At 39.2% G+C, this 26,240-nt stretch overlaps 1 protein-coding gene across 6 annotated transcripts; it reads left to right on the top strand.

Moving 5' to 3' along the window:
• The first annotated feature begins 2,135 nt into the window (after positions 1 to 2,135).
• cacng8a (calcium channel, voltage-dependent, gamma subunit 8a) lies at positions 2,136 to 25,885 on the top strand. Of its 6 annotated transcripts, XR_015126824.1 has the most exons (7): positions 6,934 to 7,569; positions 12,298 to 12,549; positions 15,525 to 15,608; positions 18,807 to 18,947; positions 19,467 to 21,206; positions 23,942 to 23,983; positions 24,075 to 25,885. XR_015126824.1 is itself a non-coding variant. In XM_086280002.1 (6 exons), the coding sequence occupies exons 2-6, from the start codon at positions 7,539 to 7,541 to the stop codon at positions 20,330 to 20,332; spliced, it is 1,374 nt and encodes a 457-aa protein (XP_086136128.1). In that variant the 5' UTR covers positions 2,136 to 2,238; positions 7,224 to 7,538; the 3' UTR covers positions 20,333 to 25,885. The 6 variants fall into 6 exon arrangements, 4 of the variants coding, with proteins under 4 accessions (XP_086136128.1, XP_086136130.1, XP_086136129.1 ...); XM_086280002.1 differs by adding an exon at positions 2,136 to 2,238 and having other exon boundaries at positions 7,224 to 7,569; positions 19,467 to 25,885; XM_086280004.1 differs by adding an exon at positions 2,151 to 2,238 and having other exon boundaries at positions 7,227 to 7,569; positions 19,467 to 25,885.
• Positions 25,886 to 26,240: the final 355 nt, after the last annotated feature.

Below are 26,240 nucleotides of genomic sequence, written 5' to 3'. Positions count from 1 at the left end.
AGAAGGTCATAGCCACCATAACATCATTCACTGGTTTGTGAGGTGTCACTATGAAGCCTCGAATTTGCAGTGTTGTCAGTGAATTTCAACAGTGTTGGTTAACAAAGTGTAGCAATCAGCTGTACGGCTGCATCATGTCAGTAACATAGCCAGAGTTGTGACAATCTAACCCAGAACAGTATAAAATGTCTTTATTTTGTGTTTTCTCTTTTTTAAGCCAGAATTTTAGCACCTTTCCTGTACTCACTCAGCGATCATCAACCCCCTGCAGACATGCTTAAAATTTTAGGTCATTCCTAAAGATTTGGGAGTTCCACCCTGCTGTGTTTACACCATATCTTGATTGTGAAGATCACTTAAATAAAAGTTTTAGCCATCTCATCATCATTCATTCTCATTTGGGAGTGGCACAAATAAGTAACCACAGGCTGGTATTCGAAAAAGTGTTTGGTTTCCTTGTTGTTTTGTCGACTATTGGGGGCAGAAAAGTTTATATATTGCAATATGAGACATTTTTAAAAAAGATTAACATGGTAATGCAGCAGTTGGCACTGTTTCCTCCCGGCAAGTAGATACTGGGTCTAAACTTCCTAACTGGCCACAGGCGTAGATAGGAGTGTGGTTGCCAGGTTCTGTGATGTGTGGCATTCAGTGTTTACACCATATCTTGACCTGGAACAGGTTCCACACCCCTCTGCAACCTTAAATAAGGAAAACTGTAAAGAATGAATGGATATTGATTTATGTTCCACTGCACATTGGTTTTTGTGTTCTGGGGCGAGAACTCACTAAATATGAAATAAGGGAAGTGTTAACTTAGCATTCATAAACTGTATAGCTTTAATGTAGACAGAGATAGTTCATAATTGTTACTTAGTACAAGAAGACTAAAATACTAGGATTTCATTCACCTAAACTAAAGCTGATTAAAGATTATTGGATTTTATGTAGCATACAGAAAACAACATATTACTTTTAAGATAATTGCATTTAAAATGCTGTGAAATGCACCAACAGCACAAACCGTAGAGAGGTCCAGTTCAGTGTCTCTGATTAGTGAAGGTGAAGCAAAGCAGACACAGGTCAGCTACTGTTGCCTGTCACCTGTCCATTAAGACAGTCATGACACTAACTTTAAGCTTTACAAGAATTCAATTCAGTTTTATTTATACAGCACCAAATCACAACTACAGTCACCTCAAGGTGCTTTATATTGTAAGGTAGACCCTACAATAAAAACCCAACAATCATATGACCCCCTATGAGCAAGCACGTTGGCGACTGTGGGAAGGAAAAACTCCCTTTTCACAGGAAGAAACCTCCAACAGAACCATAAGAATCCAGATGGATGAGTCAAAATAAACGAAAACCTGCCATTGTACAGGTGTTATGAACAGCAAACCCATCTACAGATCTACAGAGGTGAAAATGATTTTTTTTCTGTACCATAATGTGAACATGCTTTTTTGATACTGTAAACTATAGCATTTTATGACCTTTGAAACCCGACGAGGAAGTGGCAGTTCTCAGTCTTGGGATGGGTGTTAAAGTCAGAGAAGAGAGATATCCCAAATCCAACAGCAAAGCTGGATTCCACATAACATGAGTGATGTGAGGGTGGTTGCTTGGATCATAATGATTTGGTCCCTGGGCAGATCTGGCCCCTAAAATGATTATTTATAACAGATCATTTTCATTTATTTATTTATTTTAAGTAATGTATTCACTTATTTTCAGGAACGTGGGCACATCTGAAGGATTAAGAATTTTTTGCAACCCCTGCTGTTCAGCTCTGATCTGACCTGATTTTCCCCATTTAGATCTGAGGCACATTTAGACACGAAAATGCCCCATCCTGTGACTTTTGACTTAAGTCACAAGAATAACTCAGTCACACCTGTTCTCTCAGCCTAAAGCCTCTATACCATTTTCACTGAGGACACCGGAAACTAACAGCTCTGTAAAACCTCAAGAAACGTTTGAAACTCCAATATGTGACAAAATGTTCCTTCACTGATTAAATCTCCAAAAAAACAAAAACAAAACAAAAAAAAAAAACCCAACCATCAGCATCATGATCAGAGCTGCATTCGCTACAAACACTAGTGTGTAAAAACAAACAGCCAGTCCTCGCATCCTCCTTTCCAACCCATCACTCTCTCTCTCTCTCGCTCTCTCCAATCACGGGCTTCGTCACAATCTGCACGAGCACCGCTGCAAAAAGTTGTTTTTCCAGAGGTAAGACTATAATTAATACACGTTATTATTCAAACGACAGTCTTATGTCTTATGTAATACCATATGTATTACCTTGATTATATGACAGCGCGTCAATCCGATCGGCTTAGACCGTAGAAGAGCGCGCCACATGCAAGCATTGTACTCTGGATAAAATCGTGTGGCAGCGATCGCGCGTCGTTCTGTACGCGTGTTTACAAGGAAACGTTTAAAGGAGCTTTTGCAGAATAAAGTGTCACATTAAAGGTAAAAGTAACTAAAGGAGAGCCGAGGAACAGGACGTTTTTCAAGGTAAGACAGCCACGATGAAAGCGAGGGAAGAGAAAATAGTGAATAGTGTGGAAACAAGATCAAGGATGAGATAAAGCAAACTTATAGGTATGTAGAGGGAACGGACTAAATGCTCGACTCAGTCCTTTATAAACAGTCTCTGAGTGTAAGGGATTTATTTTCATCAGCAGAAAATTTCACTTTTATTTCAAATAGACCCATCACAGCTTGACTGATATGTTTCTGCTGTGCTTTGTTAGAGAACAATGTGTTTTATGGCATGTGTAGGATCCGCTGTGCAGGGGGATATACAGAGTGTGGGCTCTCTGGGCAGGAGTCTGGATTTAGATTTCTCTGTCTGAGTATCGAATATTACTCAAGGACGCCAAGTGATCGGGCTCCCCGCATATTAAGTTTCACTTTGCTCCAGCTGGACTTTTTGGTCAATATTAGAATTTAACATTTTTTTTTTATTTCTAAAAGTAAGTTGAACATCATAGTACATAACTCTCTCAAAGCACCAATTTTACTCTAACACTCCTATAAACCAATGCCAGACTTTATGTTTATAAAATAGGAAAATGGGAGTTTGTGTGATTGCATATGGAATTAAGGGCAGGCAGAAAATCATGTCTACAAAGGTAAAATAGTGGCAAAAGCCAGTATATCTGTTATTTGCTTGTAATAATGTGGTGGTGTGTTGTGTGAAATGCAAACAAAAACAAATAAAAACAGACAGGGAGCGAGATTGGAAGAAGAATACTAATTTCTGCAAAGTGCGTCTATTAAATAAGCATTAGGCTGTAAAGACATACGTGTGTGTACAGTATAATAATTATGTAATATATACACAGTAATTGTATGCTGATTTTTCCCCGGACTTGAACTTGATGGTTTGAGATGGTTGCTCCCCTCTGTTGCTGTCATAATCATGACCATTGCTCCAGTGAGCTGCTACAGTTTGTCCACGTTCTTCTTCTGTTCTGTATTCATAGCAGGATTCCCACCATTGCTTGTGTTCCTGATGCAGAGTGTGGCTGATGTGTCCTTGAACTTTCCTCCTCTGTGTTTGTGCTGCCGCCGGCGAGCCCTTTCAACATGTGTTTATCCATGTTGTGCTGCTACTGGAGGAGGCGCCCTCCTAATGCACGCTGTCAGTCTGAAGAAGCAGGTTTATATTCAGGGTTCTGAGTACAAAATAACAATGTCTGATGTTCCTATTTGTGTTTTGATTGCTGTTACTGATTGCAGGCCTCCCAGGGGTCCTGCAGGGCTTTCAAAGGGGGTTAAAAAAAGAAGCAATCAAGATGAATGCTGAGTGCAGTGCACTTCTTCTAATGACCACTAGATGGGCTGTTCATAAACTCACATTGTATTACAGTTTTGATAATACTCTGTCATTTGAAAAGAAGGACAGATTCTGTGGTCTATATACCAAATGTATTTTTGCAGATGAATTTGATATTGACTAAAAAAGGTCGCCTGCAATTTCTATCATGCTGCAATAATTCTGCAATTTACCATTAAATCAGCATGTTTACCTGATGCAGACCTAGATGCAGCTTTCTTATCTTATATGCATAAAAAAAAACCAGGAATAATAATCACTAGTATTTTTTTATTTCACAGACATCCCTAATACTCCACTGTAGGATTTAAATAGATTTTAAAAAGCAAGGGAAAATCAAGGGCTTCATGTACATTAGCTACGTTTCTGGTTATAGATGTTTACATTTCTTGCAATAAAAAAGCTAAACTCATACAAATATTTTACAATAACCTTATAATTTACAGTTTTTGCAATTATTCAAACCGTTCATCTGATTATGTCCCAAAGATCAATATTCATGCTTTTAATGTTTGCAACAGTGACAAGAACTTATCTTCACAAAATGTTACTTCTGGCTAGATGCTTGAAAGATAAGGTGTACAGAGAGGTGCTATTTGGGAGCCTCGCATATCAGCTTGTGCTCATCTGTGAGCATGAAAGCCCGATTCATGGTTCAGGTGTTCTCTTTAGGAATCCAAGAATGAGAGCATAGCATGTAGGTGCTTTTTCTTGTTCTAGGCAGAAGAGATGTTTAAACGCTGCATGATCAACATTCACACCTTGGCGTTTTCACGAGGACTTTGACTGCAAGTTTAAAGGGTTTCGTGAGCCAAAAATTGTGAGAAGCGATACTAAATTTTTCCTTGTCATTCCCTGGTGGGGGCAGAGGTGTTGAAGAGCTTTAGAGTGTTCTGTACAGTTTTGTCTGGATGGGCTCTTTGCTTACTTGCTGCCACAAAAAAGCTTTGATTTCTGCCGATAATCTTGACTCACTACTTTATGTTAACTTAGAAGAGCCCCTGTAAGCAGCAAAGCCCATGCAGTTTCTTTTGGTAGAGGAAAGAGATTCTTGATACTGAAGAAGCTTCTCGGATGAGAGGTGAAACGTCTTCAAGCAACTCAAAGAAGTCCAGACGCTTTTCTTTCCAAGCTCCTTAGATTTTCGCACCTTAGTCACTGCAGTCAGACCAGTGGATGCAGCTTTGTACTGGTAATGTGTGTTCCCATAACAATGCCAGACAAAGTCATCTGTTTAAAAGACAGACATAGTCTTTTAATTAGCATGTTCACCAACACGATCTTGGTGTTTTCAAACCAGATGTGACGAGCAAGAGATGGATCTGTCTATGCTGGTTAATGACTTGTATGTCACATGTTCTTAACCAATGAGCATGCCCTGGATAATCTTCTGACTTAAAGTGACCAAAATGGACTTAATGTTTTATTCACTGTGACCCAAAATGAGTGACTGAGATCGTGAACTCGTTAGGAAAGTGTTTACAGATGTCAAGTGCCTCCTCCACCCCAGTGGCCATTAAAAGAAATATAGTTTCAAGACATTTCACCAGTGGAGAGACCCAGGAGCTACGTCTTTCTCTTATACTGTCTTTTGGGCAGGGTTACAGGGGGGCTGGAGCCTATCCCAGCTACCATGTGGGGTACACCCTGGACAGGTTGCCAGTCTGACGCAGGGCTAACACAGATAGACAGACAACCATTCACACTCACACCTATGAACATGTGAACCTAACCTCACTAACCGCATGCCTTTGGACTGTGAGTGGACTGGAGCACCTGGAGAAAACCCACACAAACATGCAAACTCCACACAGTAAGGCCCCAGACACGTGGTGGAGTCGACCTCAGAACCTTCGTGCTGTGCAGTGCTAACTGTCACACCATCGTCCTGCCCGTGTTCTTTAAGTCAAATTTAAAAAATATCAGGAACAGAGCACAGGTTTTGGAGTTACAAATCAAATACTTTGATACTAGACTTACTAGCCATTCATAAGATCATATTATATATCACCTTTCTAGTATATGTAGATATGCGTGAGGAATGCCAGTGCTGTGTTAGAAGTTGTTTTCAGATAAATGTTAACAACTGTTGTATCTGAACAGAGGACCAGTGTTGTCATTTTCTTGGGAGTGTTCAAATGGGGATTTTTTTTTTGGTCAGATGTGCCTCAAGATGTGCTGCTGACTTGAAACAACTCAGCATCCCCTGCTGTGCTGCTGCAGATGTCTCTCATGTGGATTTTAGGTGCCCTGCAGTTTTTGGCAACAGCTTGCATTAAAAAAGCAAAAAAAAAGAAGCAAAACCTGACCCAGTGTCAGTGCCGATGGGGATTTTCACTTCAGGAAGACTCTGCTTGTTGAAATCTAAGGATGTCAGTTCAAGCAGGAAAGCAGCTGCTCTGCCGAAGCGCCCTCGGGCAAGGCATCGCATCTTTCCTCGCTCAGGATCTTTCGGCTTTGAAAGATCCGCTGTATTGTGCATTTCAAAACATGACACAGTGTTAAGCGCGCGTGATTAAGCCGTCGCACCAACGGGAAGAAAGTTGGATGGATGAAACATGCCGAGACACTGTGACCACTGCGCTAATGACTCACACGTCTGTCATCTCTCTTGTGAATGTTCATTCCTCTTGTACTGTATGCAGTCATGTATGACCACCGCGTACCTACACGTGTGCGTTGCTTTCGATGGTGTGTGACATCCCAGCTCCTCTGCACACCAGTGGAATTCAGGGACTTCTTTTTCTTTTTTTTTATCTCAGCAAAATCCTCTCAGCTGTTACATCCAGTCCTCTACTCCACCAACACACACATAAAACACACGCATACACACACGCACACTCGCCAGCTCCACCGTAGACTTTGGAATTCACTGTTGCCATGGCAATGGAATAGAGCACGCTCTCTCGCATTGCCTGTTCTTTTCTATTGCTTTATCTCCCCCCTCTCTCTCGCTCTTCCTCTCTCTCTCTATGTGGAGGCAAACCCGCTTCTCTTGTTTGACATGGGGCTTGTTTTTTGCCGCCGGCATCAGGTTTTGAATGTTTGTTTGTTTATTTGTTTGTTTGTTTTTCAATGACACATGATGCTCATATAGAAAATATGTTTGTGCGGAAGCTGTTTCTGTACAGGAGCATCCCCTGCTCTCAAGACTCATGTCACGTTCGTTAATCAAATCCCCCATCTTCCCCACCCCACCTCTCATCTTCTCATCTTCTTCTCTCCTTTCTCTCCCGCATCTTCTCCTGTCCTTTTACTTCCATCCTTCTCTTTCAGTCTTTTCTCTCACTCTCTCTCTCTCTCTCTCTCTCTCATCTGCTCTTTACCCCCCCTCCCCTCCCCTCCACCTCTTTCTTGCTTCTCTCAGTAGCTAAGATGACTGCCATGACAATTCAATGAGAAGAGAGGACACAAAGTGAAGTATCCCCTACTTGCTGAAAAGGAGCGACAGAGCGCTCAAGGTAAAAGGAGAAGAGGGGGGAAACGCACGAGAAGAAAAGGCAGAAGATTTAAAAAGAAACTATTAGGAAGAAAAGAACTGGCAGAAGAAGAGCCAGGAAAGAGGCAGGGGCGAGAAAGCGGATAAACGGTGGATGGAGGCGGCTCGGACCGGGGCTACGGAGAGCTCTTCACTGACGAAGAAGAAGAACAGCAGCAGCAGCAGCAGCAGGGGGGAGAGGAGATGGAGGCGAAAGGGAGAAACATGCCCTCAGGTAACACTCACACACAAACACACACACACACACACACACACACACACACACACACACACACACACACACACACACACACACACACACAAGAACAGGCAAATGTGCGTGTGTTCATACACACACAAACAACCAGATGCACATGTGGATTCTGATGTGCATGAACATGACACCCATGTACATGCACATTCAAGGAATAAGACACACAAACCAGCCTGGATCAGTACAGTCATGCAGGAAACCACCCTCACACACACACACACACACAAGTACAGATGTGTGCAGATGTCTGGATTCAAAAGGCGAGTAGCTTCGATTAATCTGTGCTGGCATTTGTGTAACCAAGCTAAATGTTTGTTCATATTAGGATCAGGGATGACTGAGGGGATTGCTGACATATGAGAAGCTGAGAAAATCCATGCTGCTAAACACAAATTTCATGAATGAACTACACAGCATTTGAAATATTGAAATGATCCATCTGACATTTGACAGTAATTTTAATTTAACAAAGTAACCTTGCTTTGGTCTAATGCCAGAGCCAGTCAGGGTCAAGCAAAGCAAGAATACACAGGCTTGTGTCACTGGATGCAACACAGTTTTTTTATATGTTGAAATATAATTTTTTTTAAGTGACAATGTTACCTGAACTGCCTTTAGCTCTGCAATCTAAATAATGTCTTTTTTATTATTTTTATTTTTTACTACTAAAGTATTTGTAGGGAAAACTGCACAGGCATAAAGCTAGAGTTTGACAAACATGTTTGATCATCCAGGTGGAAACAGTTCATTCACCAAGCCAAACTGGTTATAATGTGAAAAAGACGTATTTATAGATCTTTACTTAATCGGAAGTTTTCAGATGTCCAGGAAAAAAATGTGTAAATGACAAGTGTGAATATAGAGGAAACCTCTTCCTGCCAGGTTGCTATGTCAGTGTGCTGCGCTCGCAATCTTTCATTCATTTTAGCATCAATCGTCTTATTTAACACAAACAAAAAGTTTAATTTTGAAAGCCAAGACATTTTCATATAAACCACAGAGGGTATCTTCTTATATATTAAAGGATTGAATGCAAGTTATAGAGGCCCAAGATTGTTTTTTGATATTGATACGAAGTTTCAAAACTCAGTAAGTTTTTTTAGGATTTTTTTTTTAATTTAATTGATACCAATGCCTAAACTGATAATTGGTAATTGTCTTTTTTGTTTTGTTTTTTTGAATAATGATTTTAAAATGTAAATTCATTGTAAATATAAACTGTATTAAAAAGCTACTTAACTATTAGTAAATATTACCAATATTGGTTACTAATTGTTAATATTTTTTAATTACATTGTTATCACATTGTGTAATATGTCGTAATAACTTTTTAATGTATTTTATCCGACTCAGTAATAGACTGTAAAAATGTCATTTTGAAGACACTTGTATACAAAACATTTCATACAACATCATGAAGTAATCAATGCCAAGCTGAGAGAACGAGGACATGGACCACAGTCTCCAGGTACCTCCCACCTCACTCTCAAAAACAATTATCATATATCCATAAAATTTCAACTTTATTGTAACCATTTAAATTATGTTTACACATGAATCAGACTTTATTCGTTAGGCATTTATAAATTAGGTGTAACTTTTCAGTAACCATCTAGAAAGTTCTGATGTAGCAAGACAGCCAAAGTTGATGACCAAGTGCACAAAACAACCAAACAATGACAAAGTCAAGAACAACTTTTTCAAATGTTTGTTATCTTAAATACCCTTCGTGTATTTAACGTTGTGCATCACTTTCAGGGTCAAAGTATCAATAGTTTATTGAACAGCTTGATGCACAAACTACCAAAAACGATTGCACTCATTTACACCAGGTCATCATCCAGCAAACGCCTCGTCTATGAGGGGGAAACCCCCACTCAGGACAGCCACGCTTTCCCAGGGGTGTGACCTTGCCAGTCACCCAGTGAAATTTGCCCCTTTAGTGATGCTGGCAAATGATCCATCTCCAGCCGTGTGGATTGTGACTAAGCAGATTTCTTGTAAATCTAGTGGAGTTTTTCTCAGAAGTTTAATGATGTACAAAGGCGCTACAAGCAAGTATATAATTGTAGTAATTCAAAGAGCAGACATAGTTTAACATCTTCAGGTAATTCAATTCAAGTCAATATTGTTTTTATACAGTACCAAATCACAACAGTTGCCTCAGGGCGCTTTATATCATAAGGTAAAGACTCTACAGTAATATAATATCTGGATGTAGAAGGTAAAATATTTTAGAAAATATAAAAAAGTAATGACAATTTTGAACATTAGCCTTGTTTTTACATACTGCTTCACAATTTCTTACAAACTAATTACTAAATAATATTTTATTGCTTAAGAGTAAAGTTTTATTAATTGTTTGTAATTTCTTGTTTGTTTATTTGTTCCAAAGAAACATTGAAATCCTCCCTTTAACCGATTCACTTAACTCTTTACTCTCTATTACACTATCTTTGAAAATGTAAATAAAATGTTTTCAGTTTATGACTATCATTCAGCAAAGGCAATATGGGCAGATAGCAATATTGGGCCTTTTTATAAATACACGTGTACTGAATAATTATTCTGATTTGTACTGATTTCTTTAAGTAAAATGAAACAGGAAACACTGCGATGCTGGATATTAGCATCACGTTTATAATGTTTATAATGTATTTTTGAACAATTCCTTTCAACTAATCATTAAAAACATGTGACACAATTTAAAAATCAGTGTTAGGCTTTAAACTTATAATGCAAATACAAAATAAAACAATGTCTAATGAGTACGGCATCCAGTGAATAAAAATTTGACAATTTAGTGCAAATTAAAAATTCATTGGTTTTTGTTGGATTGTTATTGCCGCCCCAGTGCCGTGATGTCTTTATGACGCTTACCTTGTGCATATTCAAGCAGGCGGGTCACTTTCGGGGTTAAAATATCAACGATCTCTGTTATTTTTGGGACGTTTGTTGCCATGGAAACCCCCCCGCAGGACAGCTGAATTAGTCAACTAGTTTAAAAGCCCTCAGCGGATTTCGTATTCTCTGTGTGATCGATTGTTTACATTAACCTCTTGTTTGAGATGAATAGAAGCCAAACCTGAAGCGTTGCAGAATCCCAGCACTTTCTCCATTTCAGCTGAAATGGTTAAAATCTGACAGGGGAGCCCCACAGAGGCAGGAACCCTGCTTCCATCCACTTTCATTTATGTTTCCTGAAGCACGACAGATGTGTTGTATCTCAATTTTCCTCTTGTCATCCCTCTCACTGTCCACCTCTGAGCTCAGATTTGTATCTCTTCTCTCCTCTCCACTTGTCTACTTCCCATCTCCTCAGCCACTCTTGTTGTCGCTTATTATAAAAAAAAGTGCACAAAGACTTCTATCTTGCTCTTCGTCTGCATTTGCCCTTTTGTTCTGCACATATTTTCCTCAGATGATCTTCTCATTAACCTAAAAAGACAATTCCTTTCCTCAGGCCTCCTCCAAACCTTGCTCATATTAATACCTTTTATTGTGATTTTCTCTGGAAGTGGTTTGTAGAAAAAGGTCAGAATTTAAATATGACTAGCTCCTGAGATCCCCCGCAGATGTATGAAATGAAGCACTGTCAAACATTATTTTAATTTCTTACCCCATGTATTTGGGTCAATTTTACCTTTCTGTGTTCAGTTTTGGAACAATATTTGTACTTTTGTATTTCCGTTGATTCAGTGAGGTTGGTATTTTGTTCTTAGCTGGTTGCCTGCTGCCAACATTTTTTAACTGCTTCAGGCTGCATGTGTGTGGTTTTTTGATTAAAAATTGCTCCAGTGTGCTCACACAGAATCCAACAGAAAGAGTAAACCCCGTCAGCAGCTCTCACAGGTCCCGTACAGTGGCCCATGAGGGACAGTATTTCTATTAATACATAAATATATTTGACAGTTCAGTGTATGAATTATGAATTACCTGTTTTAGCTTCTCGTTTTAATTTTCATAGGCATTGAGGGTATATTTGAACCACTGAATTGTGATGGAATTAAATGGCTTATACAAGACTGCAGCCATTTGAACATTTAAACACTTAACAGTGGGATTGAACTTTGTATTTTTGGTGTAATTTTGTTATGTTTTTTATGTTTTTTATGATGACTTTCTAACATACCCTAAGCTGTTTCTTAGTTGTTTCTCTCTCAAATAAGAATAAAGGCAAATTTCCAAAAACAAGACCTTACATCATAAAAGTTATGGATATTAAAAGTCATCAGTTTCAATGTCTATATCAGCTACCGTAAGATCAGGAAGTCATTAAAACAGAGAATTGTATAAAAGGTAGAGACTGTATATAAACAATGACTGTAGCCACCATGACATCACCCACGGGTTTGGATTGTATTTTTAACTCGAGTATTTTAACTGTTGCCATGTTGGTTCTAGAGCCAGGAGTTACCATATTTGGACAAGAGCATATATGCTATCAGGTAACACTAGTATTGGACAAATGCATGGCGTTAGAGTAGTAGTATTACTAAATTTATAGTTGCAATCCTTTATTTTAGTACTGTTGGGTAACTTATCCTACAAGCAAGGCATTTATATTAACAGGAAAATATTCATGGCTCTGTCTGCATCCCAATAATGTCATCGTTTAAACTTGATTAGTATTATGTGTCAGCCCTGCCTTCTCCAGACGGCTGATTTTATTTTCTGTGTTCTTGTCAGACATCAGTTTCCTTCCCCGCCCAGCCATGGTGTGGTGTGAGCGAGGGATCCAGGTGCTGTTGACCACCATGGGAGCTTTTGCAGCTTTTGCACTGATGACAGTGGCTATTGGAACTGACTACTGGCTGTACGCCCGGGCCTTCATCTGTAACAGCACAGCCAACTCATCACAGGAGGACTCCAACAATAAGGACAAGAAGGATCCTGGGGCGCTCACCCACTCTGGCCTCTGGAGGATTTGCTGCCTGGAAGGTACAGTTGGTTGTGTGTCTGTTTGCATATTTGAGACTGTGCGATGCTTTCAGTGCGCTGTGGGATGAATTTTGGTGTGTTTCTCATGTGTTTGTCACCAGAGGGTCTTAGTGAGGTCAGTGTGCTCATGAGACATAAATAGGTGTCTTGTTCAGTAACCCAGCCACATCCACCCACAGTGTCTATGTTGCTCTACTTTTCTCTATTTTATTCATCAGTACATTAGTATTTTGTAATTTGTATAAAGCCGTAGTAGCATATGACTGGTAAGGTGCAAGGTGCAAGAATTAGAAGTTGCTGCCTGCTTGGCTTGATTATAATGACATTTATACTATAAATAATATAGCCACATTTTATTGCATTACATCTGTTGAACAAATTACATCTATAGACCCTAACTGCAGTTTGGTTTCTGCTCGAGTGAATAAAGCTCCACAGTTTGGACCACAGACAAAACAATTTGGTCCGGGGTGTGCAGGCCGTGTAGGACATGCTATTAACCTGCTTCAGCCACACATGTTGTACACCTCCACCCCACCTCTTCTTTTATGCTCTGTCTGACTCGATCAATATATCTGTTTTTACTGGTGCTGTTCTACTCTCTTCTGAACGGCGCTCTCACTGCTGCTCTAACTGTCTTCATGTAGGCTCATGGAAGTGCAGCAAAGTCCCAGAACAAAACTGCCAAATATAATCGCCTTCTGATGGAAATAGCAATCTTCTGTTGACTAAAGTATTAAATTTGTAATTAATAAAAAAAACCGATTAGATTAACGATTAAATTTTTTGTTTTGATTTAGGCAGAAAAAGCACCCTCGTCACAGTTCAGGGAAGACTGTTGTTTTGATAATAAACTCTTCATTTTAAGTCAAAGCTGGCTATTCCCATATTAAAGCAGAGCATGACGCCAGTGCCTGAACATAATTATAACAACATTTTAAATGTAGTAATCTAGATTGTGTGTTAAGATGCAGTTGCAAGGCTATAAAGTTCCCGCTCATTTACATTGTGTGAATATAGTGGATGTAGAAGCTATTACTGTATGCTATAGGATGCTCATGAATGTAACCAGAGACCACAGAGCATCCTGTTGTCACCTGTTCACAGTGCAGAACACCGATAACACCAATGTCAGATTATCTGAGATATTAAGAGATGAGCAGCTGTTGCTGTGCCTACAATGGATAATATTTTATTTAAATATGATAGCAATGAAAATAAAAAGTATTTGTGTTTTTCACATTTCAGATTCTACACATCCTAAACCTTCAATATAAAAGTCATTATATTATCAAGTCAGTAAATGCCTTCTTTCATTTTCAGGTTTAAGTGTAATGTTCAAAAAGCAACAGACAAGAATTAAAAGGCCAAACCGTCTCAGAGCATCTTTGTAGCAGGAACTCACATCTGACGTGGAAGTTTAGGAGCTGTTTTAGCTATTTTGTCTTGTCAGATGCGTCAGAGGAACTGCTTTTGTTGCTGCCTTGCATATTTTTTTCTTCTTTCTTTGAAGATAGCAAGCAGATTTCTACCAGTGTATTGACAGCTGGGTTCATTTGTGTATTTTCTTCTCTTTTTAACCGAGTTCCTGATACTTTGCATGTTAATAATTTAATATGGTCTGCCCTGAAAAGGTATAAATTTGCTTAAGGCTTTTTATGACTTCTTTCTGTTTTTGTGTGTGTGAAATGAGCTTTTTACTGCTTTTACCCTCCGGGATACACAGGTATCTCTTTTTCTCTCCTGATGTTAATTTTGTCCATGCAATGCACAAATACCTGTCAAGGTAAACAACCGTTGTGTGTCAAGAAGAAACACAAGCTTATAAAACAGTTTGTACACCAGGAGGGCTGCTGGGCTGCTGTCTTTAGTAATAATATGGAGGAATATTTTTAGCATCTTAGCCTGGCACACAATTAACACCAAGGCCCCAGAACAATGCGCCGTATAGGCAGGAGGAAAACGATACATAGTGCTTGTGTTTCAGAGAAAATTACAGCTTACAACTGTTGATTTTCTTTTTTTCTTGGTTGAACCCAGACAATAAATCATATAAATGCAAATAGCTGCCCCACCCCCCATCATTATTATTTTCTGGCCTATAAAGGGTGATTGTTAAAATTATCCAACCATCCAATGCCAGTCCAAAAACAGCAACTATGCTGCACAAACCTTTTGCTGTTAATTTGGCTTAAAGTACACAAAACCCCCACACAATAATACAATACTATTCCACTTTATTTTCATAGTACCAATTAACAGCAACAGTCACCACAAGGGGATTTATATATTAAAGTAAAGATCCTATAATATTAGAAAGAAACCCCAACAGCCACATGAACACATGAACAAGCACTTGGTGACAGTGGGAAGGAAAATCTACCTTTAAACAGCAAGAAACCTCCAGCAGAATCAAGCTTGGAGAGGGGGTCCACAATTCCCTATGAAAGGTTTGGGGTGAGGGGGAAAGAGAATAAGAAGAAAACATAGCAATGTATAGGTAGCATATGTGACATGACTCAAGTTATGGTTTTGCTTTTTTTTTGTTGTTGTTGTTGCAAACATTTAGGGCATATGTCTTTTGCTGTGTCATTGGGCCATTTGTCTTAATATCTCTCACCTTACTGGCCTTTGTGATCTTCTTGATTTTCATTTCTCTCTCACTCTATTCATGCATATATATACATGTATCTATATATTTATATCTATATATTTATATCTTTATCTATCTATCTTTATATATAGATATATAGATATATATCTATATATATTAACCTTTTTCTTCCTGGTTTGTCCCCATTTTTTAAAATTTCTTTTTTCTTCTTCTTTTTTGTTCCCATGTCTGTCTTCCTCTTTTCTGGCTTTTACCTTTGTTATTTACTGTTTTGGTGCATTCTGTCTTTATGTCTTCGTGGGATTTCTTCTTTGACCTTCATCATCTTCTCCCCCTCTTCTTCTTCTCTGTCTTTTTTCAGGTTTGAAGAGGGGTGTGTGTTCCCAGATCAATCATTTCCCAGACGACGCAGACTATGACCAAGATGCTGCAGAGTATCTGCTGCGTGAGTGACACACACACACACACATACACACACTGTCTTAGAAATACACAATGCACACAAACATGAAGAGAGACATTAGATAACCATACACTAGCAAACAGAACTGCACACACTACAGTCTCCATCACATGCGGATAGAAAGGACAGAAGGGGATGGTGGGCGGATATCAATGCACGGATGTCAGATTCAAGCGAAGCGTTCCTGAAGGTGTGTGTAAGTGTCTGTACAGAGTGTGCATGTGTGTATAAATGCCCAGGTGCATGGGGTTGGGAGTCTGGGGGTGTGCAGAAAGCTGCTGTTTTTTTCACAGAGGAATTGAAAGAACAGCCTTCACTAATGGATTATTTTCAGCTCAGGATTCTGGTTTCACATCCTGCCTCCATTGTGATAGCAGATTCTGCTTCGCACAGCCTGAACCTTTTTGGTTTACAACGCATATGTTCCAGCTTTATACGTTATGTAAAGACATCTATTTCTGTGACAGGTGCAGTGATACTATCTGAAATTCTCCTGTCTGCTTTTCTGCACTTCACAGTCTTTTTTATTCGTTTTTTAATAATGGAAACTATTTTAAATTTAGAGTGAATGACAGTCCTGAGAGATATTAGATGGGTTTGTTTTCTTTAGTTTCATCTAAGTTTCAATAACAACCCTATTTAATGAGAAAGGCCTGAGATGCTGGCCTGCCACAGGCTGGCGACCTGTCCAGGGTGTACACCGCCTCTCGCCCTGTGGTAGCTGGCATAGAGATTGATGGATAGCCATTTGAGTGCAGTGAAGTCATTGTCATGTTCAAGATGATTTGAGCTTTGTGACCTTGTGCATTATTGTGCTGGAAGCAGCAGTCAGAAGATGGGTACAGTGTGGTCCTAAAGAAGTGGACATGGTCAGCAATCATCCTCCGATAGATGGTGGTGTTGAAATTAGGCTTAGTTGGTACAAAGTGTCCATTTCCTGTTTGTAGCTGACAGCAGTGGCACCCAGTGTGGCCTTCTGCTGCTGTTTCAAGGTTGTGTGTCAGATATGCTCTGCTGCATACCTGGGTTTTAGCGAGTGGTTATTTGAATTACTCAGCTCACCTTTTCACCCAGAGATCTGCTGCTCACACCTCATCTTTGAGATTGTCGTGTGGGAAAATCCCAAATGACCAGCAGTTTCTCAAAAGTTCAAACCAGCCCATCTGGAGCCAATAATCATGAAATATTCTTGTGGTATGTGTGTCACTGATTAGATATTTGTATTAACAAGCAGCTGATACATAACGTGGCCAGTGAGTTTAATTTATTTTACCCAGAAACACAGCTCAACCAGTGAAATTGTGTCTGTGGCCAAAAAAGAGGTTATATCATGCTTATGTAGCAGATGGTGAGCTGATGGCGTTTTTTCCTTAAAAAATAGCAGTCTACACAGATTCTCTTAGAAATATTGGACTTATTATTGCAACGAAACCATCAACCATCAAATGTGGCTATACTGGCGCCTAAGAAATGATCTTGTTTTAAAAACATGTGTCTGGAGTTGAAGGTTTAAGGGATTTAACTGTGTAACGTTGAGGTATGGCGACTTCAGTTTTGCAGTTGTTTCACATCTGTCACTCCCTGATTCTGTTTCTTTTTACTGGCTTTTTACTTTCACTCGCTGATTTGGAACAATTACTTATTAGGTTTAGGAAAAGAGTGTGATTGGAATTAAAAGGGTTAAGCACCAACTCTTTAATGAGCTGGAAAAACCCAAAGGCATATATCTGTTTGGTTGTTTTTAGACAATATTTGATTGGTTGTGTGTTTAGTTTTGAAATGGTTGTAATCAGAGAGCCACACATTAACTCCATGCACACAGACAACCACCAGTGTTTTCAAAGTAAAACACAATTTATATTCTTACTTGTGTTTCTCTTTTCATATCATCCTAGTGTATCTGTTGTTTCCCTGTCTCCACCTGTCTTTGTCTTTCTTTATCCCCTTTTATTTAGTTTTGCCTGTTTTTGTTTCCTTTTGTTGAGTCCACTCACCACCATTACTGCAGGTACATTTTTGTCTTGTTTCATTGTGTGTTGCATGATGATTTTATTTATTTATTTATTTATTTTTTGAATGTCATGAGGAACAACGATCATCCCTTTGCCCTTTTAATGTCAGGCATTTCAGCATGTTCAGAAAGTATTCACTGTTAGTTTTTAGAATCGTTAGCAATTCAGTTTACATTTAGTTAGTTGGTATCATTAACACTAATTTTCATGCAAAATGAAATATCAATAGTTTACATTCATTTCTAACAAATAGAACTATATGCATGAGCCGTTATGCAATTGCAGGTTTGCAAAAATCGCACCAACAATTTATCATAATCCATGTTTTTTTCCCAAAGAGGTGAACGTTGCTCACATGTGCGTTTGACTTGTTAAAAAAATGAGACGTGAAATTTAACGTGCATGTCTGACAGAAGCTTCTGTGAATGAATGGTTATCACAGCATTTTTCTTTTACCTTCAGCTCAGAGGCAAAGCTTTAGAAGTCACCTTGAAAATGTGAAAGCTCTGCTTTTCCACATATTCCTGCCTGAGATGGAGCTTTTCATCTTCTATAACGTCTCTCTGTTATCACTTCTGTTTATAGCTATGAAGCATCTGCAGAAGGATATGCTGAAAAGGATTTTTATATAATTCGGCCTTTTCCAGCAAAATTGCCGATTGTGCACTCTTGCTGAGGAGCTGTGGCTACTGTATTTGTAACAAAGAATTATTCATTAAGTTTCAATTTACAGTGTAAAAATCATCATGTTCCCCATAACTTTTATTATCTCACATTTTGAAAAGAAAAAAATAGCTTTCTTCTCTAGTTTTAAGACGACATGCCATCTAACTATTTTTATTTAGTCTTGGAAAAACTCGGGGACTCGAAAGACATTATGTGCCATATAAAATATAATGTAGGAAACATATAAAAAGACATCTGCTGTTCCACAGCCAATTTGTAGTGTCAGCTGTGCCAAGCCTTGGTAACACTTTTATTCCTCAGAAGTGTCACAAGGCTGTTAACTTTGCACCTTCAAGTGGTGTTGAACCTCAAGAAGAAAACGCATTAATGAACCACTATTAGAAAAGTACAGACTCAGTCGTATATCAGATTCAAGTGCACAGACTGTAAACAGCAGCACTGCAGCCAAAACAATGATGCTCTCATCTGCTGTCTCGTGCAGGTGTGGTGAGAGCTTCCAGCATCTTCCCCATCCTCAGTGCCATATTGCTTCTTCTGGGTGGAGTGTGTGTCGCTTCCAGCGGATTCTATAAAAGCAAAAGGAACATTATTCTCGGTGGTGGGATTCTCTTTGTAGCTGCAGGTAAGACTGCAGCTTTACTGTGGTTTGGGAAAAGAAATCTATATTTCCAGTCAGAGTTTGAAAAGAAGATTTTGTTTGAAGGTATGTTTGCTACATTTTTTATTAACACTAAAATGGGCAGTTTGTATTTTACCCCGGCTGACTTTGTAATCCCTAACAGATACAGTGTCCTTAAAATCTCTGTATTCTGTTACTAAAAAGAATTTCTGAACACTTAGATGCTTCTTTTTTTATTATATTCATGTAGCATGAGCCATGAAACACGACCTAGCATATACATTATACAGCTTAAGATAATCTGCAGTGCCCATGCCAGGATGAACCTATATCTATCAGTCGTAGAGTTAGATTAATCTCCTTATGTATGATGTGCAGATTGACTGTCATTCTGTGCATGCCTCTTCTCAGTGTAATTGAGAGGAAGCACTTCCAGAAAGCCTGTCTGCAAAACAATTTAATGAACCAGCAGGTTAATTTGACTCAGAGGAGCACTTGTATCTCTCTTGTATCTTTCTTTAGGCCTCAGCAACATCATTGGAGTGATCGTGTACATCTCAGCAGCACTGAGCGACATCTCCCCCAAGAAGGATGAGGATAAGAAGTGGCATTATTCCTACGGCTGGTCATTCTACTTTGGCGGTCTGTCCTTCATCCTGGCCGAGATGGTCGGCGTGCTCGCTGTCAATATCTACATCGAGAAGAACAAGGAGCTCCGTTGCCGCTCTCGCACTGACCTCTTCAAGAGCACAACGCACGCCATGCTTCGTCTGCCCAGCTACCGTTTCAGACGGCGCTCGCGCTCCAGCTCACGCTCCACTGACCCGCCGCGTTCGCAGGAGACCTCGCCCGTTGGAGCTTCCAAGACCTTCAGCTTGCCACCATCTGCACCGCCATTCTCTGTGGCCACTCTGCCCAACCCCCACCACACCAGCAGCAGTGGGAGCGGAGGAGGTGGAGACATCTCCATGTACACCCTCTCAAGGGACTCCAAGCTAGGCAGCCTCGGAGGAGGTGCCCCACCTCTCTATGGCACGGTGGACCGTGCCACGCTCTACCAGCTCCACAACTACTTCCCAAAAGATTCCAGTGGCAGTGGCAGTGGCAGCGGTGGAGGAGGAGGAGGAGGAGGAGGAGGAGCAGTGATAAGCAGCAGTACGCTCCCTTCCCACTCCAAGTCCAACTTGGCAGCAGCGGCAGCTGTAGCCCAGAACGCAGCACCGCTGAATACCTCCACATCAGCTGCTCCGACCACCCAGCCAGCCCCGATATCTACAGCCACCATGGAGCGGGACAGGGGCAACGTGGGAACCCTGGACCGACTGACAGCCAAAAGGGACCGGGATAGCAACTCAGATACACTAAACAGGAAAACGACACCAGTTTAAACTCAGAGAGAGAGGAGAGGAGAAATAGAGATGGAATTTAGAGAGGAAGAGTAGGGCTGTAAATGTGTGGGTGGCACGTCAACAATAAGGTTTCTGTCCTTGAGCCTGAGGTATCGAGCTGCCATAAATATTATAAACAGTCATCAAACATCTGATGCTAAGAGCAAATTCATGACAGCCGCCTTAAAAATTGTCATGACTTTGAAACCTGTTTTGTTAATTGCACAGCAGGGGTACAGTGGCGGATTCGGGAAATGTTTCTTTTCTCTGTTTTTTATTCCTGAATTACTCACTAAATCATAGAGATACAAAACTCCCAGATGTGTAATAAAACAGCCTCCCAATGCAGCAGTTAGGTGCCTTGCCGAGGAGGCAGGGGAACGCTTTCGTTATTTATTTCCCTTATCTCAGTTTTGTCAGTTTCTACAAGGACATCTTTTTAAATCCTGAAAGAAACAGTAAAGGAAGCTTTGATGATTATAAACCCCACTTACAAATCACTAATTTGTACACATCTTAGATCGGATTGGCCTTAAATCTACATTTTCTTTTCACAAAGCAAGACACAGAGTCCTTGCTTTTTGGTATTCTAAACTTTGCAACACTTTTTAACATAATAATTAAATTATAAAGTGGCCAGATGGTACAAGTCACAATTCTTTCTTCCATTTCTGTTTTAAAAGGACGAGAGCGTCACAGACGGGTACATTCTGCCAAGTAACAAGCTGCTCAGTGACAAGTTGACTGCCAATTGAAGGTCAACAGTAGCTCCTTAACCTCTGGACCCGAGAGAGAGCGACCTCAGCCATATCTAACGTAGATCAGAGGAGGCTGCCGCACTGTGAGCCTGATTATTTTTCACTGTGTGTCAAAGGTATTTACAGTGACAGATGGGCATTCACCACAGTTCTAAGGAAAGGAACAGCCATGGACTTAAAGCTTTAGTCTTAACGCCTCCATTACTCCACTGCCAGTTGTCGCAGTAAGATACGGCAACATGATCGTTTGAGCAAGTAACTTATTTTGGCATCAAATCTTTCTAGTATTTGTTTAAACGGAAAGATTTGCGTTTCCCAAAGTGTTGCCCACAATTCTTAAACCATTGGAAAACTTTATAAAATGTAAATAAAAAACAGGAAGGAGACGAGGCAAATCTCATAAATAGATATTTTACTCACACATATTAAATGTTTAAACTGAGAAAAATCTGTCATTTTGAAATTGATGGAAGCAGTATGTCTCGAAAAAGCTGGGTCATTCCCATGTTTGTGTGCATCATCCTCTCTTACAATATTAGACGTAGGAATGCTGTTCTACATCTAATGTTGGATCCTAGTGACTCAAGTCCTGGGTCTCCTTTGTTGTGATGTCATGATGCGTCAGTTTTTTGTTTTGTTTTCCAGTTGGGAAATTCAAGTTGGGAGTTCAAGACATGAACTCCTCTGTGGTTTAGCATCTGGTTGGAAGCTTATGTTGCTCTAAAATCTGCATTAGTGCCAGTCTTTTTGCACTCCCTTTTTAACTGAACACTAACAGCAAGCCAGATGGTTACTTTCCCCTTTAGTCTGGAGGATGCCATGTCCTTGTTTTCCAAAAAGAAATTTTACATTTCAATTTATTTGACCACTCAGTTTTCCACTTGGTCCCTTTTAAATGAGCATTGGCCAAGAGAAGTTGACATGATCTAAGCTTGCTTGACAGAGATTTAACCTGTGTTTGTGGACGGCACACTGATCTGTGTTTGCGCACAATGATTCCTAGATGTGTTCCTGAGCACATCCAAGGATTTTCATGACAAATTCATGCTTGCTTTTAAAGCAGTGCTCTGCGAGGGCCCAGAGAGCACAGTCGCCCCGTATTGATTTTTTGCCTTGTTGTGCACAGATTTCCCAAGAGTATCTGAAAGTTTTGATGATATTATGTAGCGCAGACGATGAGTCATCAAAGTCTTTGCAGTTTTGTGCTGAGGAACATTATTCGGATATTGTAACCCTACATGTCTAAGCTTTTTATTTTTACTCAGGTTACTGACCTGATGTGAATTAACCTAATTAGTCCCTCCACCTGTTTCTTTTTAATAATCCTCACTTTTCCAGGTATTTGTTGCTCCCATCCCAGTTTTTTGAGACATGTTGTTGCCACTAAATTCCAAATCTATTTTCCAGGAAATAGTAAAATGTCACTTTTTAACAGTTGATATATTTTCTGTGTTCTATTATGAATAAGATATAGTTTTATGAGATTTGAGTATTACTATATTCTATTTTTACTTACACAATGCACATTTGGCACATCTTTTTTCAAACATAAAAAAAATGTGTCCAATTTACTATTTTGAAAATTAATTTGCACAGACAGCGCTTCCCTTCTCATGCTTCCCCAACAGCAGACTCAGTATATCTTTCAGCTGCCTCTCCAGAGAACCTCTCATTGTTACATTGTTACAATCTTAGATTGACATTAGTCTGCTCTGGAGACCAACAGAGAAAATGCTGGAGAGACACCATAATACAATAGACTTTAATTTATTTGCCATAATTGCCAGTTAATAAGGGAAGAGCCAAAAATAACTTTATTTTTAAAAATAAGACAACAATAAGGAAGTGATAACCATGGTTAAAGTTGGAACATAATCACCATCACTCACTCACTTACATCTTCCTGCTCATGATTCATGGTCATTTTGTCATCTGGCAGTGGAAACATTGTTGGATGCCATTTGAAATTTGAAAGCGCTCGTAGAGCTGGACGTTTATGCACTTTATGTGTGTTTTTAAATGAGTAAAACTGATTCCAGGGTTTGTATGACTGCTTATGATAACGATTTGATACCGAAGGCTCCAAGGCAGTATCTGTTGAATGTCCCGCAAAGGGCTGCAAAAACCAAGGACATGGTGGGGTTCAATTCAGTTTACACTCAGGGGATGGAGATTTAGTTAGAATCAGAAGTTACAAATTACTCTAATATAAGAGATCAGCCATTTTACTCAATATTTAAAAGTGAGCAAAGCAAAAAACGTTCTAACCATTCAGTCAGATTTGAAGTAAAAGCCTATTTTTGAGGGGGTTTATGAAATGTTGCCTGAGATTTCTAAGAGGAAAATTCTACAGCGAGACATGTACCACATAACATGTGCTCTAAATCTGATTACTGGACTGATATGTAAAAGTCAGACTGCACTTCTGAATCAGCTGCGTTTGAAAATGAATTCAACCCAACCCCGGTGACAGAAAGTCGGAGGAAGAGGGAAAGAGAAACGAGCGCGCACACCAGCTTCCGTTCCTCTTCCCTCGGTCTCTTTATTAGTTATAACTATATACTATTTCTGAAACTAGAATAATAAATGTATTATTGAGTATATTATCAACCCATTCACTAAAACAAAAGCACATAATGTCTGTAAATGGTAATCTTTGGGTTGTCTTTTCATTCTGAGTGATTATCATCTCTAGGTTACATGAGATTGTAACTCCTTGAATATTATTATCATGTTGCTGGTGTTTCTATGATCGTAATGGTTATTGCAGGGTATACATTTTTTTGTAATATTTTTATATTCGTTTCGATGACTTTTTATTTTTCTTTCTCTTGCTTATGTACACTAACAGTCAGTGGTGTCACGTGGAAAGCATGTGAACAAAAGTGAGAGGGTGTGTAAATTCATTTATATATCATCTTATTCATTTTATCAGCTTTGATTTGTTCGGGGAAAGTTGACTGAGCATGCATGCTCTGTTTCAGCAACACCCTGCTTCACCCTCACAACGCTGGAACTGGAAGCTGGCCGATAAAAGCCTCCCTGTTGGGTCAGTTTAGGAGTGGCTCCCCTGGGACAATTGGGTGTTATGTGCCTTGCTCAGGGGCACGTCAGTATTTGAAAGAAAGTAATTTTTCTTTTCTAACCATTCTACATATAACTAGACAACTTTCTGGACCACAGTTTGTTTGTTATTTTTGCTGTTGTTGTTGTTTTTTACCCAGTTGTCACTTTGAATGTGTATAATCTTTTTAGTGTAAATGTTTTTTTCTATTCTGTTTACATGTAATTAATTCTTCCGTTGTCTTTTAGAGAAATATTTTTGAAACGTTTGTCTTATTTGCGAATAAGGTTGGGCAACTGGATCAATAGGCCCATATAACCCGTCAGCTGTTTATTATTTATGTCATTTAGTTTTTCTAATTTAGTGGTCTGCCTCTATGAAAATTCAGTTTGGCAAGACGTCGAGGTGTAAATCACAGTTACAATTAGCAGCGTTAGGATGTTCGCGTTTATTTTCTTGAGAGTGAGTTGTCATGGAGACCTGACATTATATGGTAGTGATGGCGCTGCAGAATGTCGAGTTCCTGTGAAAGTCTTTATTGTCCGACAACTTTCCAAGCTAACAAGTAATTCCAGAGCTATGCTATGTAAGCTAGCTGCATGTTGCACATCAGTACATTATAGTTTTCTGCACCTGATCACTTAAAAACCCTTTCAGAACCTGAAAGGTATCCTGCTTCATTTGGGTCTAACAGCTTGCAAATTTAGTCCAGTTTAAAATAATTCTCATAACTATTTTGTTTGGGGTTTTTTGGCAGTGAACAAGAGTGTGTGCAGCTAGGGGGAGAAGTGGCTGCTGCATACACGCCCATCCTGTATAATATAAAGGCAACTGCTGATTGTTGGACTGACGATGGCCAGCTGGCAGATTTTACCACGTCGCCCGGCCCTGTTTCCTAATGTTAGATTTTTCTTTGGTGTTTTCTCTTTCTCTAAACTATTTTACTCTCCTTCCATTTTATTCTTCTATAACCCTGATCCTCATTTCTCTCCATCATCATTTTGTCTTCATTTCGTTGTAGGAAATGAATTGATGTTTTACTTTCTAAACATTACCAACGTAGCCTAATAATCAGTGTTTTTAATGTTCTGACTAGTGTATAACTGTAAGCGATAGACTTTATATTAATCTATTTATTTTGGTGGTGGTATGTATAGATATTCTTAATGTTATATTGTTTCAGAGTTCCTACACCTGTAACTTTGGGCTATAAAAGGCTTTATGCCTGCCTGTGACATATGCTCAGTAGCCTAAGTGCTGGCAAAGTAAATGTGGTCTGTGTTGGTGCTGTCTATGGTTTTTACACAATAATCTTTGAGTACAACAAACTACATCTTTGTTACAGAACTAAATCGACTCTAGAGCACGTCCTAATCTTGTAGTTTTGCTTTCTGCAAAATGTTTATGAAAACATGCTCAAAAGCAGAGATCTCGTTCTTTCGTTTTCAATTCATGTCCTGATGTGAAAGCCATTTTAAAGCCAGCGTGAGTCACCAGGTTCTTTTCCCAACACCTAGGCTGCTGACACAAGTCAAACATGAAGCTCTTCAGATGGAAAACTAGTAAATTTCCACTCAGCAGACTGATACACGGAAGGAACAATATGGAAAAGGGGAAGCAATACAATACAATATACTGATCCTCATTGGTAAAGACAAAAAATATAAGGTATATATAAATATATACATATATAAATATATAGATATATTCAATAAAGTTCTCTATGAAAAATGGTAGCGTCTTGTGCATTCTTGAGTGCAAATAAAATTCAAGGTATTATTGTTGAACTTGGTTAAACTGATTATCTGTTCCCGTACATGTGCATCATTGTCCTTTTTTTCACCACAGCCAATATGACTGTGGAACTATAGTACAGTATTTAATTTATTATTTCATGTTATTTATTATTGTTTAATTTGGCTTTCAAACACCCAGACAAAAAGATTAATATTAAAGTTAAAAAATCAGAGTAAAAATCAAAGCAAAAAAATTGTAAAACCATGGGAGTCAAAAGCTTGGGGAAACATTTTTGCTTCTTTTATGCTTGGAAATGTATTAGACTTAATTAATATCTTGTTTACTAACT

This window comes from Aulonocara sp. 'chitande type north' Nkhata Bay, linkage group LG22, assembly GCF_057382095.1.
Source record: "Aulonocara sp. 'chitande type north' Nkhata Bay isolate Kocher_YH1m ecotype deep benthic linkage group LG22, A_spYH_male_GT1.1, whole genome shotgun sequence".
In the NCBI taxonomy this organism is placed as follows: Eukaryota; Metazoa; Chordata; class Actinopteri; order Cichliformes; family Cichlidae; genus Aulonocara; species Aulonocara sp. 'chitande type north' Nkhata Bay.
The sequence above is the reverse complement of the archived record's forward strand: the minus strand, read 5'-3'. Positions and strand labels throughout refer to the sequence as shown.

Coding starts and splice junctions, on each gene's coding strand:
- cacng8a (XM_086280002.1), top strand. CDS start 7,539: ATGGAGGCGAAAGGGAGAAACATGCCCTCAG. Junction 12,550..15,524: donor GAGGATTTGCTGCCTGGAAG/GTACAGTTGGTT, acceptor GTCTTTTTTCAG/GTTTGAAGAGGGGTGTGTGT. Junction 18,948..19,466: donor GATTCTCTTTGTAGCTGCAG/GTAAGACTGCAG, acceptor ATCTTTCTTTAG/GCCTCAGCAACATCATTGGA.